Source organism: Chionomys nivalis, chromosome 3 (assembly GCF_950005125.1).
Source record: "Chionomys nivalis chromosome 3, mChiNiv1.1, whole genome shotgun sequence".
Lineage (NCBI taxonomy): Eukaryota > Metazoa > Chordata > Mammalia > Rodentia > Cricetidae > Chionomys > Chionomys nivalis.
Window position 1 is genome coordinate 113,086,911 of NC_080088.1, and position 20,838 is coordinate 113,107,748.

The 20,838-nt window shown below is 45.8% G+C and overlaps 1 protein-coding gene and 1 pseudogene across 2 annotated transcripts in view; both read left to right on the forward strand.

The window, feature by feature from the left end:
* Positions 1-2,863: 2,863 nt before the first annotated feature.
* Ptpn11 (protein tyrosine phosphatase non-receptor type 11) overlaps positions 2,864-20,838 on the forward strand; it is a 73,776-nt gene continuing 55,801 nt past the window's right edge. For both annotated transcript variants that reach the window (XM_057764219.1, XM_057764220.1), the window contains exon 1: positions 2,864-3,070. In XM_057764219.1, coding sequence (XP_057620202.1) covers positions 3,057-3,070 — 14 coding nt within the window. In that variant the 5' untranslated portion in view covers positions 2,864-3,056. The remainder of the gene's footprint in view (positions 3,071-20,838) is intronic.
* LOC130870838 (60S ribosomal protein L19-like) lies at positions 16,893-18,868 on the forward strand (annotated as a pseudogene).

The window sequence follows — 20,838 nt, forward strand, 5'->3', positions numbered from 1 at the left end:
AGTGCTGGGATTAAAGGCTGGTTCAGCTGCCATGCCTGGGCTTCCCCTGTATATTTTTTTTTCTTTCTTTCTTTTTTTTTTTTTTTTTTTTTTTTGGGTTTTTCAAGACAGGGTTTCTCTGTGGTTTTGGAGCCTGTCCTGGAACTAGCTCTTGTAGACCAGGCTGGTTCGAACTCACAGAGATCCGCCTGCCTCTGCCTCCCGAGTGCTGGGATTAAAGGCGTGTGCCACCACCGCCCGGCCAAAAATGGGGTACAGATCTAAACAAAGAACTCTCTCTTTTTTTTTTTTTTGGTTTTTTTTTTTTCAAGACAGGGTTTCTCTGTAGCTTTGGAGCCTGTCCTGGAACTAGCTCTTGTAGACCAGGCTGGCCTCGAACTCACAGAGATCTGCCTGCCTCTGCCTCCCGAGTGCTGGGATTAAAGGCGTGCGCCACCACCGCCCAGCCTATTTTTTTTTCTTGAGACCTGTCTCTGCCTCCTGAGTGCTGGGATTAAAGGCATGTGCTACCACGTCTAGATCTACCCTTTTCTAAACTCAGCTCCTTGTGTTTCTTCATTGTCTCTCCACTTTTACACAGAGACCTTTCCAGTGTTTTCCAAGTACAGGAGACAACCTCTGCCACAGGGTCTTTGCAGCAGCCTCTTTCTGTGCTTGAATTGATATTCTGCTAAATTATTCCTCACAGATTGATTCTTGGCTAGACAAGTATTCAAATGTCACTTCAGAAAAGCCTATGCTGGGCCGGGCGGTGGTGGCGCACGCCTTTAATCCCAGCACTTGGGAGGCAGAGGCAGGCGGATCTCTGTGAGTTTGAGACCAGCCTGGTCTACAGAGCCAGTTCCAGGACAGGCTCCAAAACCACAGAGAAACCCTGCCTCGAAAAACCAAAAAAAAAAAAAAAAAAAAAAAAAAAAAACCAAGAAAGAAAAGCCTATGCTGCTGGGTGGTGGTGGCACACGCCTTTAATCCCAGCACTAGGGTTGCAGAGGTGGGCAGATCTCTGTGAGCTTGAAGCCAGCCTGGTTTACAAGAGCTCCGGGACAGGCTTCAAAGCTACAGAGAAACCCTGTTTCGAAAAGACAAAACAACAACAACAAACACAAACAAAAAAACAAAAAAAGAAAAGCCTATGCTAACTACCCCATTTAGAATGGTCATACGAGGCAGCAAAAGAGCTCCATGGATAAAGGTGCTTTCAGCACAGGACTGTTGACCGGAGTTAGATCATGGGAATTGACCCTGAGAAAGGTGTTCACTGACCTCCACACACCGCTGAGGCACGCATATGTTCCCTGGCCCTCCCCCAGCAACAGTTAATTGAAATAAAAGAAATGGCCAGAGTCCGGCAAGTAGCACACACCTTTAATCCCAGCAGTGGGGGGGGGAGGGGAGGCAGTAGATATCTGAGGTCAAGGCCAACCTGGTCTACGGGGCGTAGTCCGGGACCCTGTAGAGAAACCTTGCTTTACAAAACCAAAATAAAGTCAGGCAGTGGTGTCACATGCCTTTAATCCCAGCACTTGGAGGCAGAGATAGGCAGATCTCTGTGAGTTCGAGACCAGCCTGGTCTACAAGAGCTAGTTCCAGGTCAGGCTCCAAAACTACAGAGAAACCATGTCTTGAAAAACCAAAGGAAAAAATAATAATAATGGTCATGCTGGTTAGCCTTTCCTACTTTTTCAGAGTTTGCTTTCTCTGTTATCCACAGCCAACTGCAGTCTAAAGCTATTAATTGAAAAACTCCAGAAATACTGGATCAGGGGTCCAGAAGAGGGAGTCTGACTCTTTGGAGCTGGAGTTAGATAGTAGTGAGCTGCCATGTGGGCGCTGGGAATTGAACCTGATCCTCCGCAGCAGCAGCTAGCTCTCCAATCTACTCACCCATCTGTGCAGCTCCTAGTTCATCAGTTTTAATTTCAAGCTTCAAGGTGCAGCTGTTCAAGAAAACCTCAGACCCCTCTCCCCCCCGCCCTAATGTACTGATACTAACAACTTGGACATTCCGAAGAGAAGTTATGAAGTGCTTCTTTTAAGTGAAAAATCTTAGGAAAACAAAAGCAAAAACAAACCAACCAAACGATAAAACGCCTGCCAAGATTGCTAATCGAATGTGGGTGAAACCGCAAAAACGGAGAAATTCGTATTAACTTTAACTTCAAACTGAAAAATTATGGTCACAGTGCATAGGTTGTTCCTTTTCTTAAAAACAAAACAAAGCAACAACAACAACAACAACAACAACAAAACCCATCCCTCTCACCCCCAAGCAAACCATTGGGGCGGCGGGAGAGGCTCAGCAGTTAAGCTAGTTAAACACTGCTTTTGTTTGTTTTTCGAGACGAGGTTTCTCTGCGTAGCTCTGACTGACCAGGCTGGCCGAACTCATAAGGGACCCACCAATCTCTGACCCCCAGTGCTAGTATTAAAGGAGTGCAAGTCCACCAACAGGCATAAGGAATAAATCTTAAAACATTTAATTATGTGTATATGTACGAGTGTGTGCAGGTTGAGTGCAGTGTCTGCGGAGCTAGGAGAGGGCGGCGGAGATACTGGAGCTGGAGTTAAAGGTTGTGGGCCGCTCACTATAGGAATGGGGAACCGCATTCCGGTCCTCTGCAGGAGCAGCAGGAATCACTCTTGACCGCTGAGCTGCCTCCTTATCCCTGATCTCCTGCACTGGAAGCACATGGTGTACTCCCATTGGCGTGCGGCGACCTAGGTTTAGAGGAGGAATGGCCTCCCACGAACCGGTGAAGTTTAGAGGAAGCCCCCGGGCAGAGCAAACCGGAAGCAGGAAGTGGAGGTGGCGCGGTGCTGACGTCACTCAAGCGCCAGCGGCAAGGGGCGGGGCGAAGGCGGAGCGAGCCGGGCGGCGGGGCGGCCGCGCAGTGTCCGGGATCCAGGCCTGGCGCGGGTAGTGAGCGCGGCCGGCCCGCTCTGCCCGCACCGGTGTCGGCTCCCCAGCGGGGCCTCTGTCGGGTCCCCCCATGTGACGGCGCCCCGCGGAGCCTGAGCGAGCAGCGGGTCCGTGCGGAGCCGGAGGCGGGAGGAACATGACATCGCGGAGGTGAGCCGCCCGCAGGGGCCGGGCCGCGGCCTGGGTCCCCACCGCCCCCCATCTGTCCGGCCGTAGGGAGGTACACCCGGTCTCCCCGTCGGTCCAGCGTCCCTGCTGCCCCACTGCCCCGCCCGCGGGTCCCCATTCATTTCCTGCCGCCCCAAGTTCCTGCTCCCGCGGCCCGGGATGCCCGTGGGGACACCCGCGGCTCGGCCGGCCGCCGCATTCCTGACCCATTGCCTCATGAGCGTGGTCTCCTGGGGATTCCGAAATAACCCCGTGCGCTCGCGGAGGCGCTTGGACCACCGGGGGGGCCTTCAGGCGGGACCCATTAGGTGCCCCCTTTTTGCATCTTCGCCCTCGCCCTTAAGTGCCAGAAGTGGGAAAACTGACGCTGTCTGCCGCCTATGAGAGTATTCCCTACCCCTGTTATCTTCTCTTTGAAAGGTGGGAGGGAGGGGAACCTTATCTGGTCGTGGAATCCTTCCCTCCGGTAACTAGTGTGTTCTCGTTTTACGGATGTGGAAACTGAGGCTCCCTAGTAACGTGCTCGTGACAGGACAGGATTTGAAGCTAAGGTCTGGAGGAGGATTAGTGAGTTAATGGGCCCCTTTGAAACTTCGAGGTAACAAGACTCAATTGCAGACATTGACTTTGCTCTTACTAGAGGCCAGCCTAATACGTTTTGGTACCGCATTCCTAAGAGGTCAGCGGTGGTCTCCCGTTCTAAAGATGAACAAATTGCCGGGCGGTGGTAGTGCACGCCTCAAATCCCAGCTCTTGGGAGGCAGAGTCAGGATTATCTCTGAGTTCGAGGCCAGTCTGGTCTACAAGAACTTGTTCCAGGACAGCTAGGGCTATTACACAGAGAAACCCTGTCTCAAAAAACAAACAAAAGAACAAACAATAACAACAACAAAAGATGAACAAATTGAGTTTTTAGAATTAAGTACATTGTTGACTGTTACCCTCGGAAGTGGTAAAGACAGAATCTAGATGTTAATTACTATGTAGCCGTTATTGTTCTGTAACTGTTGCTAATTATTTGGAAGCTATAATTTTGTTGCTAAACACTGGTGTGACTTCTGGTTTTTAAATAAGGATGGGGCTGTTTCTGTGTGTCTCTAGACCACTCTCACACACGACCCATTGTCTATTCTTTTCCATGATGCTTCAGTTTTATGGCCACCAACTGAGACATTTGAAAAATGGTTTCAAGCTGTTGGTGTGTACCTGAAAAAGAGACCTTTCAAAATATTAGCTCCTCAGAAATACACCTGAATGGTATTCCTTCGTGGTTCAGAAACCAAAAAACGTTGAAAAAAAAGAAAATTGAAAACTTGTAGGAAATGAGTGACTTAAACAGGTCTCGTGGCATGTGCTTGCAGATCCGGGTAATAGCGAACTCCATTTCAACAGAGCAGTGCATAGAACTCAGATGTTCTAATTCTTCGGGGAGCTTTTAAATAAAACAGTTGTCTATTCTTTAATCTGTCAAATAGTCATTGAGTCTTTTGTCCCTCTTGTCTGCTCTTCCAGACTAGTAAGAATCTGCTGCTTTGGGAGACAAAAAGACGGCCCTGGGGGTAGGGAGAGGGGCAGGAGTAATAGACCCTACATTGTTCAGCTTCATAGTGTAGAAGCAGGGCTATGTGGGCACAACGTAAGCAGCAAGTGGTCGGGATGACAGTTTGGGATAGAGTTGTCCTTTCTCCTCAGCCCTGGCACTTCTCGCACCTATTATAGAAAAGTGTTTCCTGAAGGTCACGTTCTGGGACCCAGCACACACAAAGTGTCCCTTGTGTATTATTTTTAAGTTGTGAGGTTGATGAATTGAGACCGGGTCTCTCTCACTGTGTTGTCCAGGTTACCCTCCAACCATATTCCTTTGACCTCAACGTCCTAGGTGCTGGCATCACAGACTGATCACTGTGGGAGCTTGTTTTATTTAGTTTTAAAATCAGTTTTATTAGATAAGTTGCTTCTAATTTAGCGTACAATTTGGTAAACCTTGACTTTTATGCACACCTGGGAGACTGTTATGGGCAGTCAAGATAATAGACGTAAAAGCTACTGAGAAACCCTGTCTCGAAAATAAAAAAAAAAAAAAAGATAATAGACGTATCCATTACTCCTGCTGAGATTTCCGCAGCTCACCCTTACCAGTCCTTTGTTCTCCCTTGACCACTGTTCTGCTGTGACCATTATTAGTTTGCATTTTTTAGAATTTTATATAAATGGAACTAGACAATATGGACTCTTTTTTTGGGAGGGGAGTCCTGATAGTTTATTATTGAAAGTTTTTTTTTTGTTTGTTTTTAACCTTTACTCATTGTGTGTGTGGCCCATGTCATGGCTTGGTAGCAAGTGCCTATGTTGCCAAGCCATCTTGCCACCCTGTCTCACCCTTTTTTAAAAAAACAAATATTTATTTGGTGTGCTCATGCAGTTTTTCTGTTTTTTTTTTTTTCTTTTTTTTTTTCTTTTTTTAATTTTTCGAGACAGGGTTTCTCTGTGGCTTTGAAGCCTGTCCTGGAACTAGCTCTTGTAGACCAGGCTGGCCTCGAACTCACAGAGATTCGCCTGCCTCTGCCTCCCAAGTGCTGGGATTAAAGGCGTGCGCCACCACCGCCCGGCTTCATGCAGTTTTTCGAGTATATGAAGATCAGAGGGTCTGTGCTTGCCTAGGTGTCCTGGGTGTTGAACTCAGATTGTCAGGGTGGTCAACTGGTGCCTTTACCCACGAAGCCACCACAAGTCTGTGCTTTTTTTTTTTTATGTATTCTTTTTTATTTTGGTTTTTCGAGACAGGGTTTCTCTGTAGCTTTGGAGCCTGTCCTGGAACTCCCTTTGTAGACCAGGCTGGCCTCGAACTCACAGAGATCCGCCTGCCTCTGCCTCCCAAGTGCTGGGATTAAAGGCGTGCGCCACCACCGCCCGGCTAAGGCTGTGCTTTTTATATGTAGCATACATATTCCTTTTTTCCAGGCTTCACTGTGGAGCTCTGGCTGTCCTGGAGCTCACTCTGTAAACCAGGCTGGCCTCAAACTCACAGAGCTCCTCCTGCCTCTGTGACCCAAGTGTTGGGATTAAAGGTGTGTGCCACCATACCCCAACATAACATACCTTTTCTGAGATCCATCCACACTGTCTTAGAGTTCAGTTGTTTGTTTAGTGCTTGGGTTGTGCAGCATCCTGTTATAGAACTGCTTGCTTACTTACCATTCTTGATGGACCTTTGGCTGTTTCTAGAATCTGTCACTCACGTGATGCTGTGAATGCTCCTGCGAAGGTGTCAGCTGGGTTTGTTTCAGCTCTCTTCAGTACCCATCTACAAGTTGGATGGCTGTATTTACTTTTTTTTTTTTTTTGTTTTTTGGTTTTTCGAGACAGGGTTTCTCTGTGGTTTTGGAGCCTGTCCTGGAACTAGCTCTTGTAGACCAGGCTGGTCTCGAACTCACAGAGATCCGCCTGCCTCTGCCTCCCAAGTGCTGGGATTAAAGGCGTGCGGCACCACCGCCCGGCTGTATTTACTTTTTATAGACATTTGCAGTCTGTGTGCGACAGTGCTTCCTCCACTGTCTGTTTTCCAGCCATACTCTGAGATTACATACAGCTTGTTCATATCTCTGCCGAATTTAGTACTGTCAGTCCTTTTAATCTGAGCCAATTTTGTCCAATGTCATATGTCAATTCAGTTCTGATTTCTTCTTTTCTTTTTTTTTTTTTTTTCCTTTTTGTCGAGACACGGTTTCTCTGAGTAATAGCATTGGGTGTTCTGGAACTCACTTTGTAGACTAGCCGGCCTTGAAGTCACAGAGGCACCTGCCTCTGCCTCCTGAGTGCTGGGATTAAAAAAAGGGATGTGTCACCACTGGCCCACCTTTTTTTTTTTTTTTTTATTTTGTATATATGGCTGTTTTACAGGCATGTGTGCCATATGCATGCCTCATTCCTGTAGAGGCCAGTAATTCATTATTGTGTAACGTATTGGTACTTCTTTTCTGTGGCTGTTCAGTTGCCCCAGTACTGCTGCTGGGAGCCTGTCTCCATGGTAGAGGCTGCTCTATTGTTGAACAACACTTGACCTTCATGTGGATTTGTTTCTCGACTCTGTTCTCAGCCACAGATGTTTCTTTGTCTTCGTGCCAGTTCTGAGTGGTCTTGGTTCTTTTTTTAAAGACAGATTTTCTATTTAATTATGTTGTGTGAGAGATGAGGGTGTATGTGTTCACATGGGGAAGTCAGGAAACAACTTTGTGGAGTCATTTCTCATTTCCACCTTTGTAAGCATTCTAGGGATCAACTCAGGTCCTTAGTCAAGTGTTTCTCCCCCCCCCCCCCCTTTACTCTTGAGGATCTGAGAACACACTGAGTTTTGATGGGGATTCAGGGAAGGTCTTTGAGGAAGTGATCATAGGAACTGACACTTGAATGTCAAGCACAAAACTGACATTTGTTTTACTTAATTATCACAATAACCCCCCCATTTTTTTTAAAAGACAGTATCTCACAGTGCCACACTGGATTGTCTAGAACTTGCTACTTAGTGCAGGCTGACCTTGAGCTCACAGGGAGCCACCTTCTGTCTCTTGAATGCTGGAATTCAAAGTGTGTGCAACCACCCCCAGCCCTAAAATAGTTCATTCTGATTAGTGTCTGCAGGCTTTAGATTTTATTTATTTACTTATTTTTTGGTTTTTTTGAGACAGGGTTTCTCTGTAGCTTTTCAGCCTATCCTGGAACTAGCTCTTGAAGACCAACTGGCCTCGAACTCACAGATATCTGCCTCTTGAGTGCTGGTATTAAAGGGGTGTGCCAACATTGCCCGGCTTGCAGGCTTTAAATTTTTTTTTTTTTTTTGGTTTTTCGAGACAGGGTTTCTCTGTGGCTTTGGAGCCTGTCCTGGAACTAGCTCTTGTAGACCAGGCTGGTCTCGAACTCAAAGAGATCCGCCTGCCTCTGCTTCCCGAGTGCTGGGATTAAAGGCGTGCGCCACCACCGCCCGGCTCAGGCTTTAAATTTTTGTGAGCATTCAATAACCAGCATATTGATCTATTCAGTGTGTTGACTTCTCAACCTTGAAGTTAGGGAAACTAAAGCATGGAATAATTAAATGACTGGTCCTGGGGAATCCAGATAAGAATAATGAACTTGGGTGTAAAAATTTCATATATGCCCTACCTTGCCCTCACCCAGCTGACAAAACTGCCTGTCTTTTCAAGCCTTCTTCCTTCAGTCTGCTTTTGTTCCTCCAAAAGATACATGTGATGACTTGAGCTGAGGGTGGAATGCTGAGCTGTCCTCACTGGAGGGTTCTGTTTTGTCATCACAGGTCAAGTACATTTTGTGCCAGGTGTTCTCTGGCAGCCACATTGGTTTATCTCCTGGGGGAGTAAGTAACCTTGTGCTGCTGAAAACCGACAATCCCTGTCCCTCTCCAGTGGCATCTCACTGCCTTTATTCATGTTGTGGTCTCACAGAAAGCCCAGGTTTGGGCTGGAATTGCCCAAGAGCATGGGCTGTACCTATTGCTTTCCATTCTTGCTCATGCTCAGTGTGCACATGGTTAGGAGATACACATGATCTTGGAATGGCAGAGCCAACTCATGTTTGCAGTTGTCACTAGCAGACCCTGGTAGACGTAGTTAGGTAGCCGCAGAATGATCGGGACACTGAGCTTTAGAAAACAGGACACCTGCTTTAGAAAACAGGTGGTACTTGCCATCTGAGGTTGACATTTTTAGGGGAAGGGCAAACACTGCTGTTTGACAGGTGCCAGAGGAGTTTTGGATAGTACCAGTTCTTGATACCCCTCAGATAGGTTTAAATACTCTAAAGTGCAATCTGATTCATTATTGTGACTTTGAGAGTGTTTTGTGCATTTAGCAAAGGTGCTATTGGTACTTGGCAGAGCTGACATGAGGAAAGGCTCTGTGGATTTTGCATCTTTGCAAGGAGCATTGAGTTTATGGAGGAGCCTGACTTTTTACCAGCACCAGATGAATTGGATAAAACCAATTCCAAGTTGAGATCTACAGTTGATCAGTGTGTAATAAACTGTTTAGAATACATTTGTTTGTACACATTGTGATGTATACATTTGTGCAGCTGTGTATATGTATCTAAGTAATGTGTGTGTCTGTACACACAGAGAGTCTGTTTTAATTAGTGTAGAGACAAGGTGTCTATGTAGTTGAGGCTGGTATCAAACTAAGAACCCTCCTGCCTCAGCCTCTCCTGAGTGCTGGCATTACAAGCATGTGCTACCACATTCCAATTCAATTTTTGTAGTGCTAGAATTGAATATTGAGCCTCTTGCATTCTAGGCAAACACTCAAGTCTACATAGTCTACTTTTTAGAATTATCTAAAGATAATTTTGGGTTTGGTGCACACCAGTAATTCCAGCACCCCGAAAGCTGAGGCAGAGTTGCTGCTGTGAACTTGAGGTCAGCCTGGGTATATAGGAAGACAAGACAAACAAATGCTGTACCAGCTCACAGTGATGAAATTGTCCATTCACTGACGTTTATTTTGTTCACTATGACAAGTCTTAGGTAGCCTGGCTGGTCTAAAACATTACATGTAGCTGAGGATGTTTTCTAACTTGTGATCCTCCTGCCTCTGCCTCCATAGTGCTGGGATTATAGGTGTGTGCCACCATGCCTGGCTTATTTATTTAGAGACAGGGTCTCACTTAACCTGGGCTCACTGGGACTCAAGACCCTCCTGCTTCAGCCTCCTCAGTGATTGTAGGCATGCTCTACTCATGGTTCACTGAACAAAGGGTGAGATTACTGGGCCAAGGAAGCAGTTCTGAGCTGGGGGAAGTCCTAGGGGTGTTTGTGATCAGGAGGGAGCATGTGCAGGGCCTGTAAGACTGGGGGTGCATGTGTGGTAGGGATTGGACCATAAAAAAATCCACCCCCGCCGGGCGGTGGTGGCGCACACCTTTAATCCCAGCACTTGGGAGGCAGAGGCAGGTGGATCTCTGTGAGTTCAAGACCAGCCTGGTCTACAAGAGCTAGTTCCAGGACAGGCTCCAAAATTACAGAGAAACCCTGTCTCGAAAAACCAAAAAAAAAAAAAAAAAAAAAAAAAAAAAATCCACCCCCCCCCTCCTTGTGCTGGGGATGGAGCCTACAGTCTTGTCTCGTGTGTGCTCAGCCTGTGCTCCTTCACTGAGCTGCATACACCCCCAGCCCTGTGGGGACTCCTAAGGTCTTCAGTGTCATTTGCACCTTAGAGCAAATGAAAACCATAGAAGGCTGTGATGGGGAATGGCATGAGCTGATCTGTTTAAAAATATCCTCTGACTCCTGGGAAGGTAGGCTCGCAGGAGGGGTTCAGTGAGATCAGACAGAGCGAGGCTTTGACGTGGGGGAGAAGCACTCTGGAAAGAGGCTTTTGGAGACATTTTCTTTTATTGCCTTGTCATCAGAGTAGAGATGCTGACCAGTGAGACTTCAGGAGAAGACAGATATGCACAACAGAGTGTCTGTTACCTCACAGTGATTTATACGGACAAAGTGTCTGTTGCCCCAGAAGAGCTGTTCTTGCAACTTTTTTGTAGCATCTTGCTTAGATTGCTGTCCCTAGTGACTACCTTTCTTCGTGACCGAGCCTTTTCCCGTAGAATACTCAGCATTTAACTGGGAGAGGACTGTTGCCACCTGCACAGTGCTCTTTCTGGGGCCAGAGATGAGAAGGGTAAAACAGGGTCACTTATTTGCTGGCAAGAAGCTGAAAGGAGACTATAGACCTCCAATTTTAACCCCTTCTTCACTGCAGCTGCTCTTTCTGTATCCCTGGGGGCGGGAGGCTCTCAGGAAACAAATATCAGCACTGTTGTGTTTCATCGAAATTTGTTTTATTAAGTTTTATCTGTTATTGTCGTGTGGTGGCACCCACCTTTAATCCCATCACATAGAAGATAGAGGCAGGAGAATCTCCTTGAGTTTGAGGCCAGTCTGTTCTACATAGCAAACTCCAGGATAGCCAGAGAGAGATCCTGTCTCAAAAACAACAAACAAACAAAACCCATTTTTTTTCCCACTTGACACAGGTTCCTATCCCCAAAGAGCAGAGCTTTGGATTTTGTTTGTTTGTTTGTTTGTTTGACAAAGACAGGGTTTCTCTGTGGCTTTGGAGCCTGGCTGGCCTTGAATTCACAGAGATTTGCCTGCTTCTACCTCCCCTAGTGCGTGCTGGGGTATGCCTGCGCCACCACTGCCCGGCTGAGCTTTGGATTTTTTTTTTTTTTCGTTTTTCGAGACAAGGTTTCTCTGTGGCTTTGGAGCCTGTCCTGGAACTAGCTCTGTAGACAAGGCTGGTCTCGAACTCACAGAGATCCGCCTGCCTCTGCCTCCTGAGTGCTGGGATTAAAGGCGTGCGCCACCATCACCAGACTTGGATTTTTTTTTAAGATTTATTTATTTATTAAGTATACAGTGTTCTGTCTGATTGTTTGCCTGCAGGCCAGGAGAGGGCACCAGATCTCATTACAGATGGCTGTGAGCAACCATATGGTTGCTGAGAATTGAACTCAGGACCTCTAGAAGAGCAGCCAGTGCTCTTAGCCACTGAGCCATCTCTTCAGCCCCAAGCTTTGGATTTAACTTAATTAATCAATGCAGTACTGAGGATTGAACCCAGGACCTCCTGCATGTTAGACAAGTGCTCTACCACTGAAGCACTAATCAGGATTTAGATTCTCTTTGAATTCCCTTTAAATAGTTTTTTTTTTTTTTTTTTTTTTGAGCTTGTTCTGGAACTCGCTCTATCTCTGCCTCCTGAGCGCTGGGATTAAAGGCATGTGCCACCATTGCCCCCCCCCTTTTTTTTTAAATTTTGAGGCAGGATCTCATATAGCTCAAATTAGCCCAGTCAGTCCCTCTGTACAAAGGGTGACCTTGAACTTCTCATCCTCTTACCTCCACTTTATGCATGCTGGGATTATAGATGTGTATTTTTTTTTTTTTTGGTTTTTCGAGACAGGGTTTCTCTGTGGTTTTTTGGAGCCTGTCCTGGAACTAGCTCTTGTAGACCAGGCTGGTCTCGAACTCACAGAGATCCGCCTGCCTCTGCCTCCCAAGTGCTGGGATTAAAGGCGTGCGCCACCACCGCCCGGCTATAGATGTGTATTACCATGCCAGATTTTGTGTGTTTGGTGTTTTGAGATGTGAGACAGTCTTATGCACCCCAGACTGGCCTCCAGAACTTGCTGTGTAGTAGAGCTGGCTTTGAATTTACAGTCCTGATATCTGGGCTTCCACTTGGCTTGAGTTTATAGCTCTTGCAGGATTATGACTTTTATTTTTTTCAAGCTCACTCAGCAGAGGGTTTCTGTGTAGTAAGTTCTAAAGCCTGTTCAGATGCTGACTTGAGGCTCTTTTTTTTTTTTTTTTTTGACAGTGGGTTTTTCTGTGTAGCCCTGGCTGTCCTGGAACTAGCTCTGTAGACCAGGCAGGCCTCTTCCTCTGCCTCCTGAGTGCTGGGATTAAAAGACCACCAGCACTTTCTCATAGGCTCTTTCTCATAGGTACTTCTGCTGGGGATGCTCGGGTGCTCGTGCATCTTTTTGTGAAATGGCTGGGATCCACCCGAGACATTATAACCAGAGATCCTTCTTTGTTTTGAGACAGAGACTCACTTATGTAGTCCTGGCTGGCCTAGGACTCACAGGCTGGTTTTGAACTTGTGGTGATCCTCCTGTCTGCTTTCCAGGTGCAGTGATTACAGGCATCTGCTACTTCCATGGCATGTGTGATCCTTAATAAATATAGGTGGTTACCAGAGGTTGGCATGAGTGACAAGTCTCAGAATGAGCAAGAGAAAAGCACTCACTTCTTCTCTCCCTCCAGCGTCTTTGAAATTTATTTTATGTCATGGCGCTGCAAATTAAGCACAGGCTACACATGCTCTTTGACTGAACCACACCCCAGCTGTCCTGTGTCGTCTTGGTCACTAAGTATCAGTGGTAAGCTCTTTGAGTCATTCCATGTGCCTTCCTTAGATAATACAGACACAGCTCCATGGTGGCAGGTGTGACTCGTTTGTGGCCTAGTCCCTACTGTAGTGAATTCTGCTAGGTAGAAGGTGGGAGGAGGAGCTATTTGGAGACTTTTGTTTGTTTCAGTACCTAATGTCCAAAGTAGTTGAGCCAGAGTCTGGAGTGGTGCAGGCTTATAATCATAACACTTGGGTGATAGAGGCAGGAGGATCAGGAGTTTGAAACTAACTAGCTTGGGGCTACTCAAAACCCTACCAAACCAAACCAAACCAAACCAAACCAGAAACAACCCCCCAGACCAAAAACAAGTGTTGGGCCCAGTAGAAGGCTGCTGCATATGTCTGACCAACCGAGTACAGTCCAGGCTCCTGCTGTGAAGGAGAGCACTGACTCCCATGATTTGCCCTCTGGCCTCTAGCACACTGTGGCATGCAGCTACACTCATATACACACATCATAATAAACCAAATACTAAAAAGAAAAAAATCTCTAAGTGCATAGAGCCCCGAAGGCCAGTCCTATGAGTCCTGTCATTTCTCTGCGTCTTCTCAGTGGGATTCTCAGCAGCTGGAGTCACTGCTTCTCACTAGTCAGCATGCTGCCGACCACAGAACTATTTTGTTGTCCATATAGTTGAGGGAAAGACTTTGGTCATCAGAAATGCTTTTGGAAAAATTAGCTAAGAGTGGGGTTTAATGTATATTCAAGCTCAAGGGGATGGCTTATGGCATGGAAACTTCGAAGAGTAAAGATCTATTTGAAATACCATAGGGACAGCCCCAGAGCCACGCAGAAGCGAAGTGTCTGGAAAGACAGTGGAACTGAAATGACGCACTAAACAGCTTGTGGGAAACGATCATAATTAAGCATAAGAGCTCTGTCCCTCGGGACATCCACCAGTAACAGCAGCGGGAAACTAATGCTTATTAACCCTTTCCTCTGTTGGTCCTCTGCACTAAATACTGGTTTCTGTGGTTCCCCTGGAAACAGCTCTCTCATCTGCTCACCCTTAATAACAGGACGGGCCTAATTACAAGTTGTAAATGAAATGCTGCAGTCTATTTAATAGAAGGGTAAGCAAAGGGCCACCTGCCTTATCGCCTGCTTCTGATACTGCTGAGGGGTAAGGGGATGTTTACTGGATCTCACCGGAGACACCGCAGCAGTTCTGCCAGGACCTCCCACACCTACCTCCGGGTTCGTAGTGATGCTCTAGGGAAGAGAGGAGACTGAGATAGCCAGGGTGAGGACCCACCCAGCCCCGAGTGAGAAATGAGCAGTAGACTAATGATTAACTTTGATTTCAGGCTGTATGTGCTTGTTCACTATAATACTAGCAGTTTGGAGGCTGAGGCAGGTGGATTGCCAGTTGGAGGCCAGCTTGGGTTACACACAGTGAGACTGTCTCAAAACAAACGAACAAAAAGGAAAAAAGTTATTTTTATAGGTTTTTTTTTTTTGTTTGTTTGTTTATTTAACAGGGTTTTTCTGTGTAACAGCCCTGGCTGTCCTGGAACTTGTAGACCAGGCTGACTTTGAACTCAAAGAGATCCTGCCTCTGTCTCCTGGGTGCTGGTGCTAAAGGTATGTGCGTGCCACTGTTGCCTGGCTTAGTACAAACTTTTTACAATTTGGGGCTGGAGAGATGGCTCAGAGGTTAAGAGCACTGGGCTGCTCTTCCAGAGGTCCTGAGTTCAATTCCCAGCAACCACATGGTGGCTCACAACCATCTGTAATGAGATCTGGCGCCCTCTTCTGGCGTGCGGGCATACATGGAGGCAGAATGTTGTATACATAATAAATAAATCTTTAAAAAAAACTTTTTACAATTTATAATTTATATTATAATTTAGATGTTTTAAAAATGCACTTTTTCTTTTGAATTTATTTTGAAATTAAGATCTTTATTTTTTTAAAAAACTTGTGTGTGGGTCTTTAGTGTGGGGCCATGAATGTGAGCACAGGTGCTCCAGAAGCCAGAGGTGATGAATCCCCTGAAATTAGAGTTACAGATGGAAGCTGAACCCAGGTTTTCTGAAAGTTTAGCAAGTGCTCTTAATGACTGAGTCATCTCTCCAGCCCCCATTAGTGTTAACATTTTAATTCCATTTTGTTTTATTATTTTGTCTCTTTGCTCACTCCATGTATGTGCATATCTGCAGATATATAGTATTTTGTAACACTTTTCTGAACAATCAGGGTAGGTTACATAGCTCATAACTCTTTATTGCTAAAAGTATTTAAGAATATGCTTTCCTTTGTTCAGTTTTGGTGCTTAAACCCAGACTCTTATGCATACTTAGGGCAAGCTTTCTACCATTTATCTACCTCATGCCTTTGAAAGATTTAAAAATTTTCATTTATGTGTACATGTGTGTTCTACATGTCTTTTTTTAAAAAATATTTATTTATTTATTATGAGTACAATATTCTGTTTGTGTATATGCCTGCAGGCCAGAAGAGGGCACCAGACCTCATTACAGATGGTTGTGAGCCACCATGTGGTTGCTGGGAATTGAACTCAGGACCTTTGGAAGAGCAGGCAATGCTCTTAACCACTGAGCCATCTCTCCAGCCCCCTCTACATGTCTTTATACACATTTATGCCTTGGGAGACCAGAAGAGGACATTGGTTTCCCTGGAACTGGAGTAACAGGTGGTTGTGAGCTGCCTGATGGGGTGCAGAGAATTGAACTCCAGTCTTCTGCAAGAGCAGCAAGTGGTCTAATTATGGAGCCATTTCTCTAGCCCCTCGTAACAACAAACTTTTTGAAAACACAACCTTTGTGAAAACGGTTTTTATTCAGCTGTATGTATATATGTCCTGGAGACAGTATCTGTCTGTGCAGCCCTGACTGGCTCTGCTGTGTAGCCCAGCCTGGCCCCAAGCTGTGGGCACTTGCACCTTTTCCTTCTGAGAGCCAGGGTTACAGGTGCTCACCACCATGCTTGGCTCCAAATTTCAGCAATTTTTACAAAATTTTATTTATTTTTATGTGTACGAATGCAATGTCTGTGTGTATGTCTATGTACCATGTGACTATGGAAGCCAGAAGAGGTCATTGGATCTCCTGGAACTGGCATCACATACGGGTATGTTGTCTCCAAATTTTAATTGGAGACAGGATCTTACCATGTTGCTCAGGCTGGCCTGGAATAGTTTATGAAGCCTATGGGGGCTATCCTTGAACTGTCTGTATAGTCCAGATTGACCTGTAACTTGGTGTAGCCCAAGCTGGTCTCGAACTTGCAGACTTCTTGCCTTGATTTCCCTCAACCTTGTAATAGCTGGGATTATAGGAATATGTCATGTACTTGGCTTATACTGTACATTTCTTTTTTCTTTTTTTTTTTTTTTTTTGATGTAGCTCTAGCTTTCTGGGAATAAACAACTCATGAAATTATTAGCACTTTTTTGGTTTTTCGAGACAGGGTTTCTCTGTGGTTTTGGAGCCTGTCCTGAAACTAGCTCTTGTAGACCAGGCTGGTCTCGAACTCAGAGATCCGCCTGCCTTTGCCTCCCAAGTGCTGGGATTAAAGGCGTGTGCCACCACCACCTGGCTTTATTAGCACTTTTATACACATTGAAATACCTTTTTTCCAGTTAGATTGCATATTGAGAAAACCTGGTGGCTGGAGAGACAGCTCAGTGGTTAAAAGCACTGGCTGCTCTTGCAGAGGACTGAGGTTCAATTCCCAGTATCCACATGGTGGCTCACAACCATCTGTAATAGGATCTGATGCCCTCTTCTGGTATGCAGGTATCCATGTAGAACACTCATACATAAAATATAATAAATAGGCTGCATCCGCAACCATGAGTATGCTCAGGCTACAGAAGAGGCTTTGCCTCTAGCGTCCTTTGCTGTGGTAAAAAGAAGGTCTGGTTGGACCCCAACGAGACCAGTGAAATCGCCAATGCCAACTCCCATCAGCAGATATGGAAGCTGATCAAAGATGGGCTGATCATCCGGAAGCCTGTGACTGTCCATTCCCGGGCTCGATGCTGGAAAAACACTTTGGCTCGACGGAAGGGCAGGCATATGGGCATAGGAAAGTGGAAGGGTCTGCCAATGCCCGAATGCCTGAGAAGGTGACCTGGATGAGAAGAATGCGGATCCTGCGCCGCCTCCTCAGGAGATACCGTGAATCCAAGATTGACCGCCATATGTATCACAACCTGTACCTGAAGGTCAAAGGGAATGTCTTTTTTTTTTTTTTTTTTTTTAAAGGGAATGTCTTAAAAAACAAGTGGATTCTCATGGAGCACATCCAAAAGCTGAAGGCAGACAAGCCCAGCCCGCAAGAAGCTCCTGGCTGACCAGGCTGAGGCTGGCAGGTCTAAGACCAAGGAAGCACGAAAGCGCCGAAGGAACGCCTGCAGGCCAAGAAGAGACCAAGAAATAGGGCTTCCCTTGTGTCTGTACATAGTGGGCTGCCTGTGGCCTCAGGTGGATCAGTCATTAAAATAAAACAAGCCTTTGTCTGGTGCCCTGTTAAAAAAAATAAATAAATAAAATTAAAAAGATAGTCCCCTAAACAGAAACAAACCAAACTCCAGAACTGCCCTCTCCCTCAGCCCCGGTATTTATTTTCTTCCTTCCTTCCTTCCTTCCTTCCGTCCGTCCGTCCGTCCGTCCGTCCTTCCTTCCTTCCTTCCTTCCTTCCTTCCTTCCTTCCTTCCTTCCTTCCTTCCTTCCTTCCTTCCTTCCTTCCTTCCTTTCTGACAGGGTCTCTGTGTAGTCTTGGCTGTTCTGAAACTCACTCTGTAGACCAGGCTGGCCTTGACATTACAGAGATCCACCTGCCTCTGCCTCCTAAATGCTGGCATTAAAGGCGTGTGCCACCACTGTCCTACCAGAACTGCATTCTTTTTTTTTTTTTTTTTTGGTATTTCGAGACAGGGTTTCTCTGTAGTTTTGGAGCCTGTCCTGGAACTAGCTCTTGTACACCAGGCTGGTCTCGAACTCACAGAGATCCGCCTGCCTCTGCCTCCCAAGTGCTGGGATTAAAGGCGTGCGCCACCACCGCCCGGCCAGAACTGCATTCTTAACTCTCTTTCTCGTTAGGTCTGGAAGAATCGTCTAGTATTAAAGCCTTATTTTGTGTATTTAATACTTATAAAAGTACAACTTGTGTTAATAAATGAAAATGCATGTATTTTTTTTTTTTAAAAAATACGTGTTCTTATTGACTTTATGAGAGGGAATTCTAAAATGTGTAAATTTTAAAAAATTGTTAAATGCACTTACTAGAAATAATGGCTGTTGGGGCTGGAGAGATGGCTCAGTGGTTAAGAGCTCTGGCTCCTCTTCCTAGAGGACCCGAGTTCAGTTCCCAGCACCCACATGACAACTCCCAACTGTCTATGACTTCAGTTCCAGGGGATCTGCACATAAAATAAAGTTAAATAAAAAAAAAAAAAAAGAAAGAAAATGGCTGTCTTTTCATACTTCAAGGTCAAAGGTGAGGTTTGTCTCTGTCTGTACTGACCTTTGGAGAGCTGTTTGTCACTGGGTCATTTCCTGTACTGCTGAGCATGGTAGACCTCCCTGGTTATGTCAGAGGAGCTTCCAAGCCTTTGCTGTGGAATATGTTTGATGCGCTTCACCATGCAGTCTACTTCAGCTGTTGGTTGTGTTGAAAGACTCTTGGCCCCTGTTGTTTAAATTTGTGTTGGTTACCAATAGACACTGCTTTATGAGTGATGGACTTGGGACAGAACTGGCTGAGGTGATGCTAGGATGCCAGTGCAGCAGTGGCAAGAAACGGCAGAATTCTCTCCACCAGTGATAAGCTAGTGAACATACGGAAATTTGATATTTCTCATGAGAGAGGCTTTGGAGCAAGCTTTTAGCTTAGGCTGATTCCTTAGATAATCACCTTTATTTATTTATTTTTATTGAGACAGGGTTTCTTTGTGTAGCCATGGCTGTCCTGGAACTTTTTCTGTAGATCAGATTGTTCTGGAACTCACAGAGATCTGCCCGTCTCTGCTGGGATTAAAGGCATGTATCACCACTTCCTAGCTGAATCCAAATTATTATTATTATTATTTTTTAAATAATTTGTTTACTTTTCTTTCATTTGCATTGGTATTTTGCCTGCATGTATGTCTGTGAGGGTGTCAGACCTTGGACTTAGAGACAATTATTAGCTTCCATGTGGGTGCTGGGGATTGAACTCTGGTCCCCTGGAGGAGCAGTTAATGCTCTTAAAACACTGAGCAATCTCTCCAGCCCTGAGTCCAAATTCTTAACGTTTCTACAGTAGCCTGTAGATGAGAAACTTGCTTCATCAGCTGCGTGTGTCCAGTATAAGGGATGTACTAGAACCAATAGCGATTCTGTGCCATCAAGTGGAGCCGCTCTCCACTGAGTATTGCATTTCTCTACCCAAACTGGGGAGACTGAGGCAGGAAGACTGGGGCTCCAGAGTCTCCTGGGCTGCAGAGTGAGATTCTAACTCCAGAATACATTGCTGCATGTTAGCCCTTTGCAGGAGTTTGGGGTCCACAAAGAAAGAGACACATCTACCTCCATGGGATTGCTGGTCCAGCCTTGAGTGTAGTGGTTGTGGAGCTCTGATTAGACACTGAGCTGTGCATCACCCAGGGGAAGTATGGGACTCATCAGGAAGTGAGATGGGATATCTCTGACTGTGGAGCTGTAGAGGGCCACATAGGGTCACCACAGAGGCTGCCAGAGCACAAAAGGCAGTAGGGACCCATTAAAATCTGTGACTTTACTGTGTTTTCTTTTAAAATTATTTCATTAAAATTTTTTACTACTTTTATTTAGTTTAAAATTTTGCTTTCTTATTTTATGAGTGGGAGAATGTGTGTGTGTGTGTGTGTGCGCGCGCGTGCGTGTGTTTGTCTGCCCCTCAGTGTGGTTAGAAGACAGCACTGGAGATTCCAGGGGGTCTGACTCTGGCTGCCATGATTGGCAGTAAGCTCTTTACCCACTGTGCTGTCTCACTGGCCTACTTATTTATTTATGGTGTGTGTGTGTGTACACTTTGGGGGGAGGGCACATGGGTGCCATGACACACATGTGAAAGTCAGATGGTCAGTCATGATGGCGAGCGCCTTTAACCCACTGAGCCATCTTGCCAGCTTTTCTTTTCACTACAGTCAGTGCTCTGCTTCCAAAGCACTGAGCTGGCCTGCACATGACAGTGTCTTCGTATTAACTTACGTCCATTGCATGACAGTGCCCACTCAGTTTCATCTCTTAGCGTGGCAGGAAACTCAGAACCCACAATGGAAACATCTCACAAATTTAACTCCATCAAGAGGAACTTCTGTAGGAAAAAAACAACCAAGGAAGAGGGGACAAAAGCAAGAAATACCTGCCATACTTGTAGTTAAGGATAATTTTCTGGCTATGTCATAAGCTTCTACATGTTAATAAGAGGAAATTTCAAAAGTGGGGAAGAGTCCCAGCACTCGGGTGAGGCAAACAAACAAAAACAAAAATGGACTGACACCTCAGGAAATTGGTAGAAAGAAATGCAAATTGAGCTCAAGCCACTTTCCTCTGGTCAGAGGCGCAGACAGCTTGATAATTATGCAGTGTTGGTAAAGATGAGGGATGGAATGTCTGGAAGGAATTTGCCTTCTTAAGGTAGTCGACAGTATTTTTCACCATAGAAGTTAGGGGCTGGGAATACAGCTTAGTGTTCAGTGTGTACCACTCATGTCCAAACAAAAGAATCCCTTAAAGTGGGCCTAATGGTGCGTGCTGTAACCTCAGCACTTG